General features: G+C 39.7%; 2 protein-coding genes and 1 pseudogene across 5 annotated transcripts in view; 1 reads left to right on the top strand and 2 right to left on the bottom strand.

Moving 5' to 3' along the window:
• Nucleotides 1–22,473, top strand: part of LOC125963851 (UDP-N-acetylglucosamine--peptide N-acetylglucosaminyltransferase 110 kDa subunit-like) — a 275,052-nt gene that overhangs the window by 149,902 nt on the left and 102,677 nt on the right. The window lies entirely within an intron of this gene.
• Nucleotides 1,024–9,079, bottom strand: LOC125963855 (uncharacterized). Of its 4 annotated transcripts, none has more exons than XM_049707434.1 (3): nt 8,889–8,989; nt 2,722–3,048; nt 1,024–2,089 (listed from the first exon to the last, which is right to left on the bottom strand). In XM_049707434.1, the coding sequence occupies exons 1-3, from the start codon at nt 8,958–8,960 to the stop codon at nt 2,000–2,002; spliced, it is 489 nt and encodes a 162-aa protein (XP_049563391.1). In that variant the 5' UTR covers nt 8,961–8,989; the 3' UTR covers nt 1,024–1,999. The 4 variants fall into 4 exon arrangements, 2 of the variants coding, with proteins under 2 accessions (XP_049563391.1, XP_049563390.1); XR_007476273.1 differs by lacking the exon at nt 1,024–2,089 and adding an exon at nt 7,241–7,405 and having other exon boundaries at nt 2,908–3,340; nt 8,889–8,926; XM_049707433.1 differs by lacking the exon at nt 1,024–2,089 and having other exon boundaries at nt 2,170–3,048; nt 8,889–9,079.
• Nucleotides 9,146–12,285, bottom strand: LOC125963840 (UDP-N-acetylglucosamine--peptide N-acetylglucosaminyltransferase 110 kDa subunit-like; annotated as a pseudogene).

The raw sequence follows: 22,473 nt of genomic DNA, 5'->3' as shown, positions 1-22,473 counted from the left end.
AGAGTAGTATACTGTTGCATGAGGATATGAAACAGACATGAGAAGATTAATATCAATAATAGGCAAATTATGGCCAGGGTAATAAATTCTGACAACCTTCCAGTAATCCAAGACTGAGGATTTAACCACTTTAAATGGTCCAGTAAAGTCTGAATTACATCTTCTGGCGAAATATCATCAAGATGTGCATTTTGTATATCCTGAATTTCAGCATTTAATTTCTTAAGATCAAGACTAATATTTATCTGACCAAACACTCAGCAGATGCATTTTTACTTTTTCTCATTCCCAAATACAGTCATTGTACTTTTAAGGAGTAACACACATCCATGTATACTTTGCATGACAAGCTAAACGCATCCTCAATTTTAATGCTGTCATCTGATCTCCAATCCCCAAAATTGCGTTTTTAAATTCATCTAACTTGTTATTAATCCGTAAATATATGTGACTTTGTAAAGATAAAGCAAGACTGGTATGTTGAGATAACTGATTAGCAAAGTGAGCATGATGAATACTCTGTGAAAGAGCAAGACCGGCAGTAGCCACGGTAGCAGACAGAGCAGCCGAGGCAGGTAAACTTACTATTAGCCACCCAAGAAAGTGTCTCCTTCTCTGCAAAGCTTTAGAGAGCTCCACCCATGCCTGTACTCCAGTATCTTCATACCAAGGTTCTCTCAGATGTACAGGCACCATAACATACATGGGTTGCTTTAGTATAAGCACAGATTGCGTTCCTGCAGAAGGGAACATACAACCGCTAAAAGTACAATTATCACAGCTAATATTATATCCTCCTTTGGAAGAATTACCAATGTTAATAGAACCACACAAACGTGTATATGGAGGAGTAACACAAGTTATAACAGGTGTATTGGAATAAGTTAGAGCTAGTTTCCATATATCCCAGTTCTTTTGAAATGTGATAAACCTATCTATGATGGGAATAGAAGAGATAAGAATTGGCACCTTGGTATAATCTATAGTACACGATATTTGTTATTATTCCAAGATGAATTGCAACGTTCAAAATTGGATCCAGGAAAGTTAACGGTCATAAAAGGAGGAAATTGATTTTTTGATTTTCTGTTAAGCATAGTAACCTTATGTCCAGCTATAAATATCCCTTGTCCTCCAAGTAAACGCTTCATACAGAAATAATTTCCTGAATCTTCACCTGTAATCTTGGCTATAGTAATAGCGGAATCCCTAAGTGGTGAAGCGTATGAGATTTGACCTCTAATATTAATAGGTTGCCCATTTTATACGAAATGATGGTATCCTTAAGATACTCTCGTCGGCTGGTAGCCGGGCATGTAAGAGTAATGTTGGTTCCTGTAAAACGAAGGATGCCTGGAGAGCCTGACAAACTAATTGATTGATCCGTTCCCTCATAAACATCTGTATGCTCATAACTAATAGCCTTTACACGTCCAGTTTCCAGATTCAATGGGCTAAGACAGACAGGATGGGTACTAAACCAGTTAGTATAATTTACAGACATATTGGTTTGTTTTATATTCCCAATAAGAGGCCCATAAACACTTATCATTGTAAAATACAGGAAACTCTGCTTCAGACCAAGATATGGGTTGTAATAGTGGAGGATCAGGTACATAGGCCCAGTCAGTTGCTGCATTAACAGAGGGAACACATGAAATGGTTGCCAACATAGCCAAAAATAAAGTTACAGGTGTAACAGGATTATTCTGTTGTTTCACTGACTCTTGAGCTCGTGAAACCAGTTGTTTAATTTGTCCCCAAGTTGGAACATCACTCCTTTGAGTCGTTCTGGCAAGTGGTCTTCTCTTCCTTTTCTCTTTCTGAATCAACACTGTCAAATTTTCCGGAGAGGTGCAGAGCTTCTTCATCTTCTGAACTAGTTGTGAGCTGTGGCGAGCCATCTGTTTGCTTGACTAAGCGCTCAGGAAACCAGCAAGGTCCAGGCGCTGATCTGGGAAAGATACACACGTGACCACGTCCCCAAATCAACACAGGATCAGGACCACGCCAAGTGCTGGTTAACGGATCTTTCCAGAGGACCTCCGGAGATTGAGAGGCCAATTTGGCTCAGCCACCAACCTTCCCCCTGCAGAGCAGCCAAATTTGTCAACAGTGAGAACATTTAAAATAAACAGAGCATGATTTATAAGGTTATGTGGTGTTGTTCTATACAATTCCCCCCTTTTTATTTTTTCAATAGTTAGCTTTAAAGATCTATTTGCACGTTCTATAATACGTTGTCCTTGAGGGTTATATGGAATGCCTGTAATATGGGTAATTTTGTAATGAATTACAAAATGTTGCAAAAGCAGCACTAGAGTAAGTGGGCCCATTATCTGTTTTAATAATTTTGGAAAGGTTCATGAAAGCAAAACAGTGTAAAAAATGAGTGATAACATGTTTAGTAGCTTCTCCGGTCTGTGCTGTAGCACAGAGGAAACCAGAATAAGTATCGATAGTGACATGAACAAACTGTAATTTCCCAAAAGACGGAATATGAGTAACATCCATTCGCCATAAATGTCTAGGTAATAATCCACGAGGATTAACAACATAATGTGGAACAGGAAGGTGAGGTAAGCATTGTGGGCATTGCTTAACAATTTGTCGGGCGGCTTCACGAGTAAGGGAAAATTGTGTGTGTAATGTAGCCGCCGACTGACGGTGTAAAGCGTGCAACGGCTGTGCTGCTTGTGAAGCAGTTTGATCATAACTTACCATAATATGAGGGTGTCCAGGACATGGACCATGAGTATCAAGAGTATGAAGATAATGAATGCAGTACATTAGCCATTCTTGACAGCATGACGAACGGAAAGGAGGAGTACGGTAAATTGGGATATGTCCTGCTTTAGGGAAAAGAGATTGAGGAGGAGGAGGAGTAACTTCAACTCTATTCTTGGGAGGAAAATGTACAGGATAAAGATCACGTTTAGATCGAGTTAAAACATCTGCAGTCGCATTAAGTTTAGTCAATGGACCAGGCAAGTTAGAATGAGCACGGATATACAGACCTGCAACAGGACCATCGTGGGAACGAATAAGCTGTTGAAGCAAACGAAAAGAGGATGATAATTCAGGGTCATTAGTATGTCCTATGGTCGCAGTCTCCAGAAGAAATCATAAGCTAATAAGATATTTACTATCAGAAAACAAATTAAAAGATATAGAAGGCAAATGTTTAAAAGACATAATGACAGCATACAGTTCAACACGTTGAGCTGAAGTCAAGGAAGTTTCTTTAATGAGGTTTGTTCCGTCGTCAATGATTACAGTAGCCACTCCTGAAGAAGAACCGTCCGTAAAAACCAAAGGTACATGAGGAACAGGCTGTTGCCTAATTATAGAAGGAAAGATATGAGTTAAGTTTGTTGAATTGGATCAATTTATCAGCAGGGTAATGGCATTCCAAGGTACCTGAAAATCCTGCAAGAGCAAGACCCCATTTATTACTATGTTGAAAAAAGCCAATTTTGTTGACTAACTGAATAAGGGATAATAATTTGAGAAGGTTCTATACTTATAGGTTGTAAGCATCTAGTTCTACCTTGCATTATTAAATTACTAATAAGTTCATAATAAGGGTTAATAACTTTAGAGGGTGTAGTTTTCATATGAATCTATTCAATAATTCCAACAGTTTGCCATAAGACGGCAGTAGGCACATGAGGAGTTGGACAAATTATTAAGAAAATTGGAAGGTGAGTATGAATTCTAGTTAATTGTGTAGAACTGATAGATCTACTGACTATTTGTAAAGCTTGAAATCCTTCTGGAGTCATAGAGCGTGAAGAAGAAGGATCTGAGTCACCTTTAAGAATATCAAACAAAGGCTGTCATTGAGCAGTAGTAAGTTTTAAGGAAGGCCTTAGCCAATTAATATCTCCAAGTAATTTTTGAAAATCACTTAATGTTTTTAAATTATCAACTCGAATTTGCAGTTTTTGAGGCCTAATAGTAGTGTTATCAATATATTTTCCCAAATATAAAAATGGAGATTGTCTTTGAATTTTTTTTGAGGCAATGACCAAGCCAAATGATTGTAAGGACTGTTGTAAAAATTGAAAAGCAGTCTCTAATAAAGAAATATTATCAGTGGCTAAAAGCATATCATCCATATAATGTATGAGATATAACGATGGAAACCTTTTTCTCACAGGAGTCAAGGCCTGAGCCACATATTTTTGGCATAATGTAGGACTATTTGCCATGCCCTGAGGCAATACTTTCCATTGAAATCTCCTCATGGGTTCCTTAAAATTTAAGGCAGGCAAGCTAAAAGCAAAATGTTTTCTATCTTCAGGAAACAAAGGAATAGTGAAAAAACAATCTTTTAAATCTATAACTAAAAGATGATTATTGTGTGGTATGGCTGTTGGAGAGGGTAGGCCTCGTTGAAGAGCTCCCACTATTAGCATAGTTTTATTAACAGCTCTTAGATCCTGTAATAACCTATATTTTCCAGATTTTTTCTTGATAATAAAAATAGGAGTATTCCAAGGACTACTGGAAATTTCTAAATGCCCTAATTGTTCCAGTACTAATTGTTCTGCAGCTTCTCATTTCTCCTTTGTGAGGGGCCATTGGTCCACCCATACAGGGTCATCAGTCAGCCAAGTAATTGGATCAGCAGTGAGTGGAGAATCCAAGGCCCCTAAGAAAAACCCAAACCTTGTCTATCATTTTTTATTTTCACATCAATAGGAGAGACAGTTCCTTGTTGATTTGTTCCCAGACCTTTTGTGGGAAGAAATCCTTGATCCAACATCATATTAGAGACTTGAGAGTTTGGACTATAAAGTAATACTCCCATTTCTTTTAATATATCTCGGCCCCAGAGGTTTAAAGGCAGCCCAGGCAAAACATAAGGCTGGAAGTATCCTGAATGGCCCTCACTATCTTGCCATAATAAAAACTGACTACTTTGCATAGGAGAAGAACTTTGTCCTATTCCGTGAAGTTCTGTAATAGTAGGACTAATGGGCCAACGTTTAGGCCAGTGTATCTGCGTCATAACAGAGACATCAGCTCCAGTGTCTAACAAACCTGAAAAAACCTTTCCATTAATGGTTCATTTCATTTCTGGACGTTCTTTCCCTATCTTCTGAATCTAGGCAGCACTAGACGATCCAAAAGCCTTTGTTTCTCTCTTTTGATGTTGTAAAATTTGTCCATGAGGTACAAAGGGCAAAAGTAGCAATTGTGCAATTTTATCACCAGGAGAAATAGTTATTATATTTTTAATAGTTTGTGCCATGACTTTTATTTCTCCTTCGTAGTCAGAATCTGTGACTCCTGGCATAATAGTTAAACCTTTCATGGTGACACTACTTCTTCCCAATAATAGTCCCATCAAACCCTTGGGTAAAGGTCCACAGATGCCCGTAGAGAGGGCCTGAGGACCCATTTCAGGAGTTAATACATATCGGGCGGAGGTACTGAGCTCCAGTCCTGCGCTTCCTGGTGTTGCTCTGGAGAGCGAGGATATTGTATGTTTTTGTTTTTGGTTAATGTCTGATTGATAATTTGAGGAGGATACACAGACATTGCCCTTATTATTTGTTGGGGCCAGGGAAGGCCCCGGGAGGAGTTTCCCGACAGTGGTGGCCCATCCTTGTGGGCCACTGAGCAACAATCTTGTGCCCAATGTTTTCCCCTATTGCATTTAGGGCATAAACCAGGGATTTTCTGACCATCTGGAGGTTTCTGAGTAGGGAAGGAAGGACTAGGGTTAGAATTAAAAGATCTACATTCTCTAGCAAAATGACCTGCCTTTCCGCATTTAAAACAAGTCTTTGTTTTCTTTTGATTGTTTTTGAACCCCACTTTAGTTAATGTTGCAGCCACAGCAGCACCCTGTATATAAGTAGGCCCAATGTCTGCACAAAGGCGAATATAAGCCTCCAATGTTCCCCGTTTTCTCCAAGGTCGAATCGCAGCCTGACACGCATTATTAGCATTCTCAAAAGCAAGCTGCTTAACTACAATTGTACCAGTGAGTCCGTCCACAATGAGTCTCCCCACCGCCTGTGACAACCTATCTACAAAATCAGCATATGGTTCATCAGGTCCCTGTCTAATTGTTCAAAGATCCTCAGTTTTGTGTGTAGAAGGTCATTTCCTCCAGGCTTGTAATGCCAAATGATTTATTTGAGGATAAGCAATGAAGGGATAAGTTAATTGATCTTGTAAAGAAAGATATTGTCCTTCCCCAATCAGCATATGATAATCAACTGGAATATTATGGGCAGCATTCTTTTCTGCTTGTTCAGCAGCCCGTTCATAAAAATCAAACTTCCATATTAAATAATCTCCACCATTTAAACAAGCTCGTGCAATAGACTTCCAATCAGCGGGGGGAAGAGCTTCTCCTGTCAACCATAGCAGCAGTAAAGGGAGCAGTGGGCCCATATTGAGCACAGGCAGATTTTCAATCTTTCAAAACTTTCAAAGGGAGAGCCTGATGCTCCCTAGTAGCTTGTTGAGGATTATTAGGATCAGGTCTTTCTATGACGGGACAACAGAAAATAGGATCTTCTCCTCGTTTTATGGCTCCTTGTACAGCGCGCTGCAAGGGACTCAGCATTTTTACAGATGCAGATTTTTGAGGAAGACAGTCCTTATTAACCTGCAGCTTTTTCACTGACTTATCTATCACAGCCATTAGGAAACCATCCTCAGGATAGTTCTCTCTTTTATGTTTACAAGCCTCATCTGTTAAGTCAAAATGTTCCTCTTCATCTAAACTATTGAAATTAATTAGCTCTTTCGGTTTAGGAAGTGGCGACACAGTAGTTAATACAGTCTCTCCTTCTGTCAGAGGCTTATGTTTTTCTGACTTTACATTCAAATCAACACTATCATGAGAAGAATCTAAACATATTTTTATCACATTCCACAAACTATATGTAACAACAGGAGTATGAGTAGGCCCTCGAGACTCATAATAATTTTTTAAATCTTCTCCAACTTTCTGCCAGATTTCTATGTCAACAGAGCCACCATCAGGAAACCAGGGAGATACACCATGGATATGCTGTAAAAATTCAGTCAACAATAAAGTTCAGAAACTTTATTACCCCGAGCTTTAAGCATCGAAAGTAAAACCTGAGCAAATAATTCACACTACTTTGAGGCCTTTTGCCTCATCTTATTTTACTTCTGACTATTGCCTCATGGCTCTATTCGTTTCACTTTTACTGGTGGCCACACATATTTTGCATAAGGGTTCTCTTACCTGCACTTTCTTTTTCTTTTAATTGCCTTCACGCTTCAGGTCCCTGTTCGAGTGCCACTTGCCGCGGACCAGCCGGAGAAAGAGGATCTCACCGCCCAGGGTCAGAAGGGAAGGGGTAAGGAACTGAAGTAGCACCGACGGGTGGGGTCAGAAGGACCAAGACAACTGATGGTTGCAAGGCAAATTTTATTATGCTACAGTTGCAGATTATATAGACTAGAAATCGGAAGGTTGCCAGATGGTGGTTTACATTATCTACAGACTGTCTCGGCTCAAGGTTAACTTCCATGGGAGTAAACCCATAAACCCAGAAGCATCAAAAATAACCTGGATGTGCAGGGGGGAGACAGCTTTGCTTGTCTCATTTTACATTCTTTCTGATCTCTGGGCCCTGGTGATTTATCTCCCATGGAATGGAACAAGGAGGGGAACAAGTAGGGAGAGTCCCTTCGAGCAGCGGCCGCATGCCTGGCATGTCCTTACCTGCTCTCAAGGCTGACTGCTTCCCACACATATGTTGCCTTGTTTAAGCCTCAAGCCCTCGATCCTTTGTTGAAATACAATAATTTCATTCCTATGGTTTTCAATACCAAAAACTGAACCTCCAGGAGGGCTAGAGGCTAATTTTTACTCCAAACCAAGTAGCAGTGCAGTTCGCTACTACTGAGGCTGGATCCATAAAGACTTCAAGACCATGTCCAGAAGACAAGTTATTATATATAATACCCTAGAAGGTCTGAAACATAATTATCATATACATAGCTGATCCTTCAGAGCTTTTTACCTATAACATGTTTTTTGATGAAAGTTATTTAATGTACTGGAGATAACTGTGACTTACTGATCAAATATTTGAATACTTATACTTACCTGGGATTTCATTTCTGCTGAAAGAAAAAGGAAGAACAGGACTCACTAAAACAAACAAACAAACATTAGAAATGAAAGTAAAAATCTTAACACACACTATCACTTTTGGAAGCAGCATAGAGGGGCAGTCAACGGTAAAACACTGGTGAAATAGGTCAAAACTCTAGGCCAAAAATCCATTATTATTATCATCAGTGACAGTACCACAACTGTGCCCTTCAGAATTAATAATCACTCCTAAGAATCTTCATTTGGCACCAGATGATGCGGTTAAGAGAAACACTCTGGGAGGTTTTGAATCAGACTTGTTTTTTTGTTAGCCAAGTTACAGGAGAATTTTTAAAGTGGGGGGAAGGAAGAAGGAAATGGACCAGGAAAAGAATTTAAGCCATCATCTATAAACCAACATAGCACTGATAGTTCCAAACATTATGTCAGAAACTAAAATGACTGATATAGGCTCAAGTGGTTTATAAAACCTACAAAAAGACTACACCAGCAAAGTCCCCATTTATCTGTAGAGTTCAGAAACTAAAACAAGGAATATTTTAGCTTAAAAGCTTATCTCAAGAGAATCATACACACTTCACATGAATAAAAATACCTGAAACCAAACATTTTTAAAAGCTCCAATACCCAAAATATAAAGAAAAATATTAATTCAGACGACTCAATCAATCCATGATAATCACAAAACGGCTGGGCAATCTCTATCTCCCTTCCACACTAACCATCCATCCCATGGAAGACCAAGGGAGATCAGACCTTTCAGACTTACCTTCCAGACCTTCCAGACACCTGGCTGCTGCAAAATTCTATGGAGACTCCTTGTGGAACAGCAGTTTCCCATCTCTTGTGTCTCTCCCTATCATGATCATGGTCATGCAGGAAGCAAGTCTGGCTGTGCTATTTCTTATCATTGTCTGTCACCCATCTGCAGCATGGTATTGTACAGATAAGGAAAAAGTAGTTCCCTTTCCCCCAGAAGGTTGAGGCTCAGGTACAGGGTAATTCTCCTGTGCACACAGTCCTTATTTAGGCCGACTCAGTGACTTCAACAGGCTTAATCATGTGATCAGGTTTGTTGCCAGCTGCGTAATGCTCCCACATCTGTAGATAGAGCCGCTCTAGGTCCATTGTGTATTGTTTGGTGTTGAACAGAGGGCTAGATGTTCTCTGCTTCCAGACTTTGCCACGAATTTTCTTCAGGTATTCTAGATCAGTTCCCAGTTTCACAGCTATGTCTTCATATTCTTGTCTATTTTGAGCAATAAGCTCAAGACAGCCTAAACAAGTGAGCTGGGAAGCTGCAACTCGGGAAGCAAGAGTCTCTCCTGGCATAGTCACCACGGGTGTCCCTGACCAAAGGACATCCATCCCTGTGGTGTGTCCATTACAGAGTGGAGTGTCCAAGCAGACATCAGCCAGCTGGCCTCTCCGAACATGTTCCTCTTTAGGAGCAACAGGTGAAAAAATGATACGGTTCTGGGGAAGGCCCATATTTTGTGCGTACTGTTGAATATTAGGTTCTCCTACTGCTGGAAAACGCAACAGCCACAGTACACTATTGGGAACACGCTTCAGAATATTTGCCCACATCTGCAAAGTAGATGGGTCAATTTATATATCTGATTAAAGTTACAGTACACAATGACATCTTCCGGTAACCCGTACTGAGAACGTGTGGTTACAATAATGGTACGGGGAACCTCCTCTCCAGTGGCAGCCTTAATGTTGATCTGGGTAGTTGCCAGTCCACTGCTAAGACTGAATCCATTAATTGTTATCTGAATTTGTCCTCTGTTAATCATTTCAATAACTGCCTCTGCAATAGTATTCATAGGCATGACAGGCATATTAAGAGCTGTATTACTGCTGTCTGCGTTGTCTCCTCCATCAGGACATTTCATCTTGACAATCTGCACATCTGGGAGACTATCAAGAAATGCTTTGAGGTCGATGCCATTCAGCACAATCCGATTGTCATAAATGTGCCCATTGGACTTAAAATCGATGACTGCTTTCTTCTTCAGGTGAGGGAACATATTAGCATGATCACCAATAAAGAAAGTATGGGGCATATAAGCCAGTTTCTCAGAATACTGCTCAGCAACTTCAGCAGGTGAAGTTTCCTGATCAGTGATGATATAATCCATGAAAAGCACGCCACTGGTCCCAGGGTAGCCCAGCCACATTGCCTGAATAGGAGCTGGCCTGAGAGCAAAGAGTTCATTTCGAGCACCCCTGGTATAACCATTCATATTTACAAGGATGTGTATACCATCTTGATGGATGCGATCAGCTGCTTTCCCATTGCATGGAATCTGAGAAAGATCAATGAAATGATGGGCTTCTGCCATCACCTTCACTCAGAAGTTTGTGCCATCATCTGGGCTCAGGGCATAACAGAATACCTCAAATTTATCAGGATTGTGCATGCCTGGAATAGACTGCATAAGATGAGAAGTAGGATGATTCCCAAAATCAGAACTCACGTATCCTACACGCAGTCGACCATCACTGAGCTTCAAGTCTTTTGGATGTTCGTACGGTGGTTTATGAAGGACACTGATCTCATCCAAGCAGAGGTTCCCATGGCTCTCAGCAATAGCCTTCCTGAAGCCATGAGAAAGAGGATAGAGCATACTATGATGAGGCTGCACAGAAGGCAACCTATTCTTCTCCAGCTGGTCAGCCACAATGCTGACCAACTTCTTCATTCGCTCATCATAGTCTGTCCAATCACAGACAATCTGCAGGCAATGAGCCAAATCACAATAAGCGTCAGGAAAATCAGGTTCAAGCTTCAGAGCAGTGCGATAAGAAGCAATTGCTTCTGGAATATTCCCTGAATACTTCTGAATGGAAGCCAGATTGCTGTGGGCATCCGCAAGTGCAGGGTTAATATGAATGGCACGAGTATAACACTGCAAGGCTCCCTGAACATCCTGCATCTCCTTTAGAGTGTTTCCCATGTTACAGTAGGCATCAGCAAAGGTAGGACTGATTCGAACAGCCTCCTTATAATGCATCAGAGCTTCCTGCAGTTTTCCCTGCTGCTGCAATACACTTGCTAAATTTGAATGGGCCACAGCAAACTCTGGGAAGACTTCTAATGCTTTACGATACAAGCGAACTGCCTCTTCAATGTTTCCTTGGTCTCCTTTGATATTGGCTAGGTTATTCAGAGAGTCTGCATGGGTGGGACACAGCCGCAGAGCTGTATTATAACAATCTTCTGCTTCGGCAACACTGCCCTTCTCTTCCAGAGCCTTGGCTAGGTTGCAGTAAGCATCAGGGAAATGTGGTTGCAACTCAATAGCTCGCCTGTAGGTGTCTATTGCCAGATCTATCAGGCCTTGCTCATAGTATACACAAGCCAGGTTGGCATGTACCACTGCATGATTTGGGCTCAAGCTTAGGGCACAAAGGTAAGCTGCCACAGCTCTGTCAAAAATCCGTGCCTCTTGCAAGACATTTCCTAAATTGATATAAGCATCCAGAAAATTGGGGTCAAGGGTGACAGCCTTTTCAAAGTGATGAATTGCAAGCCAAATCTCCCCTTGTGCATTGAAAACACAGCCAAGATTACTCCAAGCTACTGCAAAGTTCGGTTGCGTCTCCATTGCTTTCAAATAACATGCCTTGGCTCCTTCCAAGCGACCCAGGGCTTTGAGCAGGTTCCCCAGGTCACTGCGAACACAGTACAAATCAGGATTGCACTGAAGAGCAGAGACGTAAGCTTGTACTGCCCCTTCCATGTCGCCTGCTGCTACCAAAGCGGCTGCCAGGTTAATATAACCATCGATGAAATCTGGCTTGAGATGCAATGCATGCCGGTAATGCTCAATTGCTTCCTGCAACTGCCCTCTTTCCTTTTACACATTCCCCAAATTCCAATAGGCTTCTGCCAGAAGAGGGTTCTGTTTAATTGCCAGAGTACTAAAGTGGGCAGATCTGTCCAGCCTTCGACACTGGAAGTGTAGAGATGAAAGTAATAAAAGTACTCCAGTATTGTCTGGCTCTTGTCTCCACAGCTGCATGCAGTGTCTCTCAGCTGCCTCAAAATCTCCTGCCTGATATTCTCGATGTGCCAACTCAGCTAACCCTTGGAAGGAAAGCATACGTTTCGTTGGTTCTGTGCTGTCGGCCACGTTGCCCACAGAAGACGCCATCTGGAGGGTCTGCAGAGAGTGAGAAAAGGGGGTAATTGAGTCCCGCTGCCGCCACTACTGGCAAGAATGTTTCTAGAGGTAGCAAATACGAGGGCAGCAGCCATACCACTGCTTTGGCAGGCTTAAGCGGCGGCGACAGTTACAGGCACCGAACCTTAGGAACTCTGGTTGGTCATCTAACTCTCACGCTCTTAATTCTTAACCCTGCCCTCTTCCACCATTTTTCTCCTAATCAGGGAATAAAAATTACCTATACACTTGCCTTAGAAGAAATCAAAAGTCAGTAGTCCAAACACTTCAAAATTTTGTTTTCTGCCCAGTTGGAAAGGAAATACATGATTGACTTTACTTCATCATTCATATAGTCAATGTGGAAAACATTAGGGCCGTGAATTTCAATACAGTAAGATCAGAAAATTTTAAATTGGCCTTCCCAAACCACTAATAAGTAACCGATGTTGTATATAATGCTAAAATCTTAGAGACTGAGTTTGATATTTTAAAAGTTCTGAAAGGATTAGCTAATTTCTCCTCATCATATTTCTCATGCCTCAAACCTGAGTATTACTTTTTTTAAAATAAATTTATTTATTTATTTATTTTTATTTTGGCTGCGTTGGGTCTCCAATGCTGCGTGCAGACTTTCTCCAGTTGCGGCGAGCAGGGGCTACTCTTTGTTGCGGTGCCCGGGCTTCTCATCACAGAAGCTTCTATGGTTGTTCCACAACTCTATGGGTTCCTTTTTAGGTCCTATGAAGAACCCTAGAAATTAATTCATGTAATTATAGGTTTTTGCAAAATTGTCAAAAGTGAGATATTTTCACTTCCATCAGGTATGACCAGCGTCTCTTTCTTTGCCAATTTTCCTTCTATCATATTCTGCTATGTTGGATCATATTGGAATGGCCACAGGCTTTTTTGAAATCTGGCTAAGGAGATTTTCTTTTGTTCAGTGGTACGCGGACCTCTCACTGTTGTGGCCTCTCCCGTTGTGGAGCACAGGCTCTGGACGCACAGGCTCAGCGGCCATGGCTCACGGGCCTAGCCGCTCCGCGGCATGTGGGATCTTCCCGGACCGGGGCACAAACCCGTGTCCCCTGCGTCGGCTGGTGGACTCTCAACCACTGCGCCACCAGGGAAGCCCTAAGGAGATGTTTTAAGTGAGGTTATTATGTGATTTTCAGACATCACCATATGTAATTGACTATATACTATCCCATTACAGGAATAACTTCCAGTACTCATAATGACTACTCTACTGACTTAACTAGCACAAGACACAGAAGCTTAAGGACAAAAACCACCTTACAATATAGCCATGTCTTGCACTTCACAGCTCTCAAAGCATGTGCGTTTGAAGAAGAAAAAAAGAACTGAAAAGTACAAAACCAGAAGCTATTCTGTGGAAAATTATTTCAATCATCAGGCATGTGAAAGATAAGTCAAAGATTCAGTTTTCATCAATGCTTAGTCAAAACGGAAATTTTCTTCTGTCAAGAATATACTCCAGGGGCTTCCCTGATGGGCCGTGGTTAAGAAGCCACCTGCCAATGCAGGGGACAAGTTTTCGAGCCCTGGTCTGGGAAGATCCCACATTCCACGGAGCAAATAAGCCGGTGTGCCACAACTACGGAGCCTGCGCTCTAGAGCCCGTGAGCCACGACTACTGAGCCTGCGAGCTACAACTACTGAAGCCTGCGTGCCTAGCGCCTGTGCACCGCAACAAAGAGTAGCCCCCACTCCCTGCAAGTAGAGAAAGCCTGTGCACAGCAACGAAGACCCAACACAGCCATAAATAAATAAATAAATAAATAAATAAATAAAAGAATATACTCCATCAACAATGTGTGTAATGGAATGGTGTGAATGACTATTTTATCAGAATTCCTGTAATGCACAAATCTATAGCAGTACTGAAATCAGTAATGCATTTATAATAGTAAATATTTATGAGGAAGTAATCCATAGAGGTTTTCTCAAAGTTAACAATGAAAATTAATGTGACATTATCAATAATAAATTGTGAAGCTGAAATAAACTTTTCTAAACTATTAATAACTAGAAGCAAATTCTAATCAACCATGGTACAAGAAATCTATGTCTATAAACTACAAAGTTTATTTCTTAAAATTTGATTTCGAAAATACATAAACTGTCTTATGAGGAGGCAGTTAAAGAATATATAGCTAAAAGAGTGGGGGAAAAGTTTTATAGAGACACATCTGGCAGTAGTTCATTTTTAAATGTCATTTTTCTAGATTTGTGACACCTATAGTATTGATATTTGAAAGCATTTAAAAAATTGTAATTTGAAGATTTGCTACTTCCAGGTAGAATAAAATATTTTGAAGCAAAACAACGTTTCCACTGAGAAAAACAACAAAAAGCCAAATAAAATAGCCAGCATTCAATCAAAAAGTTCTAGACAAACCAAGAGATAGAATCATATGACTAAAATTCTAAGAAAAGGACAGATTATACAAAAATATTTATATAAGATATTGTGTATCTTTATCAGGAAAAGTCTTTATCAAGAAAAGACTTTAAAATCATCAGAATTAATATATTTTATTTATTTGTATATATTTATATATAGAACTTAAAGATAAAGCCCTAGTTAAGGCAGTGACAACAGTAGCAGTGGGAGTGAAAAGAAATGGTTATATTCAAGCACATTTTGTCAGTAAAAGTCCAAGATCAAATGTCTGACTGCATACATGGGATGGATAGACGGAGTGGGAAAAATCAAAAGTTAACTATAGAGGTTCTAGTGAAGATGGGGTTGCCGTCACCCAACCCAAGGGGTTCCGATCATCCCCAAGGTCTAGGAGACTCAAAGGGAAGGTCATGGTCAGAGGCAAAGTTAATTGGTGGGAAAATAAGACTCCCAGTCTCTCCATCTCCTTATACCTCCTTATACTTTTATTTTAACATCTTTATTGGAGTATAATTGCTTTACAACGGTGTGTTAGTTTCTGCTTTATAACAAAGTAAATCAGTTATACATATGTCCCCATATCTCTTCCCTCTTGCATCTCTCTCCCTCCCACCCTCCCTATCCCACCCCTCTAGGCGGTCACAAAGCACCGAGCGGATCTCCCTGTGCTATGCGGCTGCTTCCCACTATCTATTCCTTATACCAGTTTTGTTTTTCTGCTCATATACGTAGCAGCATTTCATTCAAGGGGAATGTCATTGATTTGACTGGTCAAATTAAACAACATAATTCAAGGCACATTTACAGTGGTTAGTTCCTCCACAATTTAGAAAGTCACATTCACAATTTCCCTCTTCCTACGCCGTGGAACACATTGGCCATTCCTCCAAAGTTTCCACTCCACAGAGTGGACCAGAGATGACGTGAGCCCAGAACTGAGAGCTTGGCATGAGATGGTGTCAGCCCCACGCAGAGCTCTGGCATAAGTTATAACCCAACCCAGCTCTACAGAGAGCTCTGCATGGAATCCTGGGAGTAAACTCAGCCATAATAATGGGATTCTGTTTTTCATTTGCTTTTCTTCCTTGCTTAACTTTCCCTGGCCACTCTGACAAACAAACTTTCAGGCATTCCTGGGCCACTCACTAACTTTATTCCATTTAATCTCATCCAGATTCCCAAGAAAATTACTAACTATAAGGAGGGAAATTTGGAACATGGTGATTTTTAGATGCCTGAAATATACAGGTCATTGAATCCAGTTAAGTAACAAATTATCTGGATCTCAAATACGCCAGTAGAATAGCAGACTAAGCTCAATTTAATGTACTCTTACTGGAGACAGATGTAAATTCTGGGTCAATTTTGAAAAAGTTAAAAGCACATAGCTGAGATTAAAAGAAAGAAAGGAACACCTGCATGTTTCAGAAAGTAACAGAGAAATTAAATCCAGAGAAAGAAGAGCGGACTGATGTCTGTGGGTTCCGTTCCTTAGTATAGGCCTTATGTAAATAGGGGCTGGAGCTAGAAATCTAACATTACCTTGAGGCCAGGAATTTAGACTCAGGATGGAACAATATTGAGAAGTTGGTACAGATATCCCACAGAAATTTCATGAGGAACTGCTTAGTCCATTAAGAGGGCCAAGGGCGGTGGTGAGGAAGATTGATATCTCTTGAAAACCTTCAGGTACAGAAGACATCAACACTTCTGAAAAGTAGGCCTCTCCTTCCCAGCGTTGTGATGGCCAGGTTGTCACTAACCTGTAAGGCCCTGTATGAATCAGAAACTGCAAGGAGAGTAATTCAAAGAAAAACAGATGCAGGATGGGTGTGGCAGTAAATCCTAGGACCCTATCAGAAACAAAATTAAAACCACTCTAAAGGGAAATTTTAAGAAACCAGAGCAGATAGTATCCTAATCAGAATAGAATAATAATTCTGAGGAAGTTACTTTAGTTATTTAAGTAATATTCAATGCATTTCCATGGCCAGGCCCTTTAGAAGAATTCTAAAACATATACAAACAATTCGTTTACATCTTATATATCCCACCATCCAGAGCCAAATTCACTTAAGTACTGTACTGGTGGAAATTGGGCAGCACTATGGAGACAATAAAAAGGTGTTTACCATCAAAAAATGTCAAGGTAAGGAAGATAATGTCTAATTTTTAATTATCCTGTGGTTTATTGAAATCTTTTGGAAACCCAAAATAGAGAAAACCTAGGAGGCAAAGAAGACTTAAATATTTAGAGATTTATCAACTCATCTATAAAAGCTTTATTAATCTCTTCTTTTAATACCATTTCTGAGAGGTATAAATGTGTCCAGAGATAGGGTTGAAGAAGCCTGAGAGAATTTCAATTGTTTACTATTCTTGGTCAGCTATTAAGACCTTTCAGGAGCATCTTGATTTTCATGGCATCATCCAACAAAAAGCAGGATATTTTACAGAAAGTCCTGGTCCACTTTTTGGCTTGCTTTTGTGTTTATGTTTTTGGTTTTCTCACATTGGGCGGTACATTAGTCTACCTATTGCATACTCCCTCATTCATGCATGCATTCAGAGTTCAGATATTTAATTAACACCCAATAAATGATGTTTAGATGAATGAATGCGCTTTTTATCAAAGTAAGTGTAAGTACTGAGAAAAATTACAGAATGTTTGATCCCAGCCCCACAAAAGTGTATAATTGTGTTGAGGATACAACATATGCTGGTGAAATAACTAATATATCATATTGGACAGTCTCTAAGTTCAAAAATGAGTTTTTATAAATAATCAGGGCCTAAGGAGGACAAAGACGGGACAGTTCATTATGGGTTGAATCTATCAATAAATGTACATTTCAGATGAGATTTGAGATTGACCTTAAAGAAACAAGAGGACTTAGATATATGAACAGAGAACAAAAAAGGCATGGTGATAGCATGTGCATAGATAGTGTGGCCAATATTTATGTTCTTCATTAAAGATAGTCAGAGATAACCCAAATGTAACTGTTCCCATGGGTCCATTCTCAGTATCCAAACAAAATGGCAAATCCTATCTTAGTAAAACTAATGAAAAACACAGTCTTTAACAAAGACATTGTGAAGGAAAGGGGGAGAGGAAGGCTTGCATCCCACACCACACAACAAAACTTATTTATTTGTTTCATTTTCTCCCTCTGAAAATTTCCTCTCCCTCTCTCTGTACGTCTCTCTTCTCCCACATCTGGCCACACTCTACCAGCCACCTTTCCAGATCTTTCCAGAACTCTCCATCCTAGTTTCATTATGCCATAAGTTGAACATCTCACAGGTCTCCAAGATGCATCCTCATCACTTATTCCACAAAGACAAACAAAGGACACTTCTCAGGATCACGTTTCTTGGAAGGAAGAAGTCACAAGGAGTGATTATAAATAATATAAGGTGGAGAGCAGTGACTTAAAATACCATTTTTCCTCTTAGAATGTGAATACAGGGAACTTTGGGAAACTAGAAAATCTAGAAAGGATTCATTGATAATTATTTATTTTCAATGAATAAAATAAAATGTAATAATACGGCAAAACTCTGACAGATTAACTTTTTCAAAAGTTGCTTTCACACACCTTCACTATTGGGATGTTTGATAAACACATCTTTCTTCTTTCTTTGCAGATACTGGCACCAAACTTTCAAACCATAAGAACCTTCCCATAAGTCCCTTGCCAGGCAAGATTAAGGTATAACAATCCAAACAGATTTTTGAAGAAGATAACTGGTTGAAAGCACAGGGAAAGAGCTGGGTTTCTCTTTTTCAACGGTCACATAATGAGTAATGTGGGAATTGGTTTACAATGTCTCTCTCCATGAGGGGCTAAGGTTAAGATTAGAACTTCTGAGGCCAGAAGAGCAAAATAACTACAACAACACACATATTTTCAAGAGCCGCCCTTTGGATGTGAGGGATTGATTTTTCCCACTCTTTCTTCAGCAGCCCACCTGGTGTCTTTATTAAATGACATAAGAGAATACAGTGTGGCCAAGAAGGCTTAGATTTCCTTAGCCCCAAGTCAGATATTCTCAAGTGACTGTCCACTCAAATTAAAAAGAGAGATTTACAAGAGGAAACTGGATACAACTGAGTGTACTTTTATTTCAGCCCTTTACCTGAATGTTTTGTTTTGTTTTCAGTTCTCCACTGAAGTTGCCTACATTAATATATTTTTAAGAACATTTCCTTACGTTGAAGTATTCATTCAGTATATTCATTTACTATAATTGAGAAAAGCCAAATGACTTAGGCAAATTCATTTCTATATTGCCACAGCAGTGTATTGTGAACTAAATGACACCTGGCAGTTCTTTACTCAGATACTAACTCAGTTAGAAGGCAGAACAAGGATACCTACCCATTCAGGGAAGGAAAGGACACTTAGCCTCTGTAGCTGTCTTAGGTCTCTTATCATCACAGTAACAAATTGAAGACTAAAAACCATACGATCATCTCAATAGTTGCAGAAAAAGCTTCTGAAAAAATTCAATATCCATTCATGGTAAAAACTCTCCAGAAAGTGGGCATACAGGGAACATACCTCAACATAATAAAGGCCATATATGACAAGCCCATAGCTAACATACTCAATGGTGAAAAGCTGAAAGCATTTCCCCTAAGATCAGGAACAAGACAAGGATGCCCACTCTCACCACTTTTATTGAACAGAGTTTTGGAAGTCCTAGCCACAGCAATCAGACAAGAAAAAATAAATAAATAAAAGGACTCCAAAATGGAAAGGAAAAAGTAAAACTGTCACTGTTTGCAGATGGCATGATACATAGAAAATCTGAAAGACACTATCAAAAAACTATTCGAGCTCAAACATGAACTTGGTAAATTTGCAGGATACAAAAGATTTCTATATATAAATTTTGTATTTCTATACACTCACAGTGAACTAATAGAAAGAGAAATTAAGGAAACAATCCCATTTACAATCGCATAAAAAAGAATAAAATACATAAGAATAAACCCGCCTAAGGAGGTAAAAGACCTGTACCCAGGAAACTATATGACACTCATAAAAGAAATGAAAGATGACACAAACAGCTGGAAAGATATACCATGGTCAAGGATTGGAAGAATTAATATTGTTAAAATGACCATCATACCCAAGGACATCTACAGATTCAATGCAGTCTGTATCAACATATCAAGGGCATTTTCCACAGACCTAGAACAAATAATTTTAAAGTTTGTATGGAAACACAAAAGATCCTGAATAGCTAAAACAGTCTTGAGAAAGAAGAACACAACTGGAGGAATCATGCTCCCTGGCTTCAGACTGTGCTACAAACCTACAGTAATCAAAACAGTATGGTACCGGCACAAAAACATCCATCACTGCAACAGAATAGAGAGCCCAGAAAGAAACCCATGCACTTATGGTCAAAGAATCTATGACAAAGGAGGCAAGAATATGCAATGGAGAAAAGTCTGGGCTTCCTTAGGGATGGTTTCATCAATTAATTTGTTTTCTTAAATGGACCATACTTTTCCATGTCTTTGTATACCTTGTGAGTTTTTTGGTGGAACATTTGGCTTTCAAATATTATAATGTGGTGTCTATGGAAATCATATTCTCCCACTTTCCCAGGGTTTTCTGGGCTTTGGATTGTTGAAGGCTGTAGCAGTCTGTTTGTTTAGGGACCTTTCCAAACTAGTTTTGCAATGAGTGTACTCCTTATCGTATGTAGGCACTGAAGTCTCTGTTCCTTTAGTTCATGTTTACCTAATGTTTTGACAGAGATGTCCTTGAATTCCTGCACCTAAGACAAACAAAAACAAATATACACAAGCACATCCACATGCACACTCAAAACCACACACCTCTCCCCATTGTGCAGATTGCTGGATCACTCCTTCAACATTTAGCTGACCTGCACTGAATTCAGGGCTCAGCCCATGGTAAAAGCTTAGAGACTCCTCTGGTGTTTTCAGAATACGCATCTTATCTTGAGTATGCATGTGGCTTTCTTAATTTCTCTGGACACATGTGTACTTTTTGTATGTTCTAAGTTCCCAAAGAATCTCCCCCAACTTTTGCTCCTGCATCTTATGTGGTCTATTGTATTTCAATGCACAGTCTTCTGCCCCAGCCATCTGTGCTTTGTTAGTTCACCTTGCACTTTTTTTGAGCAATGACCAATGCTTTCCCAGACTGTGTTCCAGGTTAGCTAAGACAGAGATAAGCATCTTGTGTCAGTCCTTCAGGTAACTCCCAGACAGGTTAGAACAGATACACATAATAATCCGAGAGTATGGTCTCTTCTGCTCCCTCCTGAAGCAGGATTGAGGGTCCCATACTAGGAATGGTCTGCTGCTACTTTAAGACTATCACTGCGTTAAGACCCCACCACTTTAAGACCATCACTACACTAACAGTGGATGGGGCAAGGGCAAGTAAAAATGCCACAAAGCTTTCCTGCCATTTTCAAATTGCCTCTTCCCTGGTTCAGTATGTGTTTGGTTGCTGTAAATCTTTGCCTGATTTCAGGACTAAGAAAACTCAAGGAACCCCACAACAAGAAACAGTATGATCAAACTCTCAGATGCCAAAAGACAGAGAAACAATCTTTTCTCCCAAAGGAGAAAGAAAAAACAAATTTGTTACAAAGCAGGGATCCTCAAAAAGATTCATAGCTAATTTCCTATCTGAAACCACGGAAGCAAGAGGCCAGACATATTTAAAGTGCTGAAAGAAAAAAACTGTGCACCAAGAATTCTATATTTGACCAAACTGGTTTCAAAACTTAGGGAGAAATTAACACATTCCCGGATGAACAAAGGCTGAGGGCGTTTGTTTTACAACTTCCTAACACTGCCCTATGACAAATGCTAAACTGAACCTTCAGGTTGAAATGAAAGGACACTAGACAGCAACTCGAACCTGTATAAAGAAATAGAAATCTCCAGTACAGATAAATACATGGGCAGATACTAAAGGCAGTATTGTGCTACTGGCTTGTAACTCTACTTTTTATTTCTCACATGATTGAAAAAACAAATGCATAAAATAATCATAAATCCACGTTATTGGGCTCACAAAGTATAAAGGTGTAATTTGTGACAACAATAATGTAAGGAGGAGGAATGGAACTGTAGAGGAACAGAGTTTCTGTGTGCTCTTGAAGTTGGTTCCAATTCAAATGATATTGGTTGAACTTTAGAAGGGTAAATGTAATCTTCTCGATAAACACAAAGAAAATATCAATAGACTATATGCAAAAAGAAATGAAAAAGGAATCAAGAGTTCACTACAACAAAATCGGCTAAGCACAGAAGAAGTCAGTAATGGAGTAAATGAGGGACAAAAAATGCATAAGACATACAGAAAACAACCAGGAAACAGACAGAATTAAGTTCTTCCTCATCAGTAATTTTTAAAAGAGTGGATTAAGGTCTCCAATAAAAAGATAAATATTGGCAGAATGGACTTTAAAAACATCCATAATCCAAGTATATGCTGTCCGCAAAAAACTTACTTGATTTCAAGAGACACAAGTTGGTTGAAAGTTAAAGCACAGAATAAAATATCCCATGCAAATAGTAACAAAAAGAAATAAAGAGAGAGAAAGAAAAAGGAAGGAAGGAAGGAAGGAAGGAAGGAAGGAAGGAAGGAAGATAGATCTGGGATGGCTACATTAATATCACACAAAATAAGCTTTAAATCAAAAACTATCACAAGAGGAAAAGGAGGCCACTATATGTTGATAACAAG

Source organism: Orcinus orca, chromosome 3, assembly GCF_937001465.1.
Source record: "Orcinus orca chromosome 3, mOrcOrc1.1, whole genome shotgun sequence".
NCBI lineage: Eukaryota > Metazoa > Chordata > Mammalia > Artiodactyla > Delphinidae > Orcinus > Orcinus orca.
Note: the sequence above shows the minus strand (reverse complement) of the source record. Positions and strands in the feature narration are given on the sequence as shown.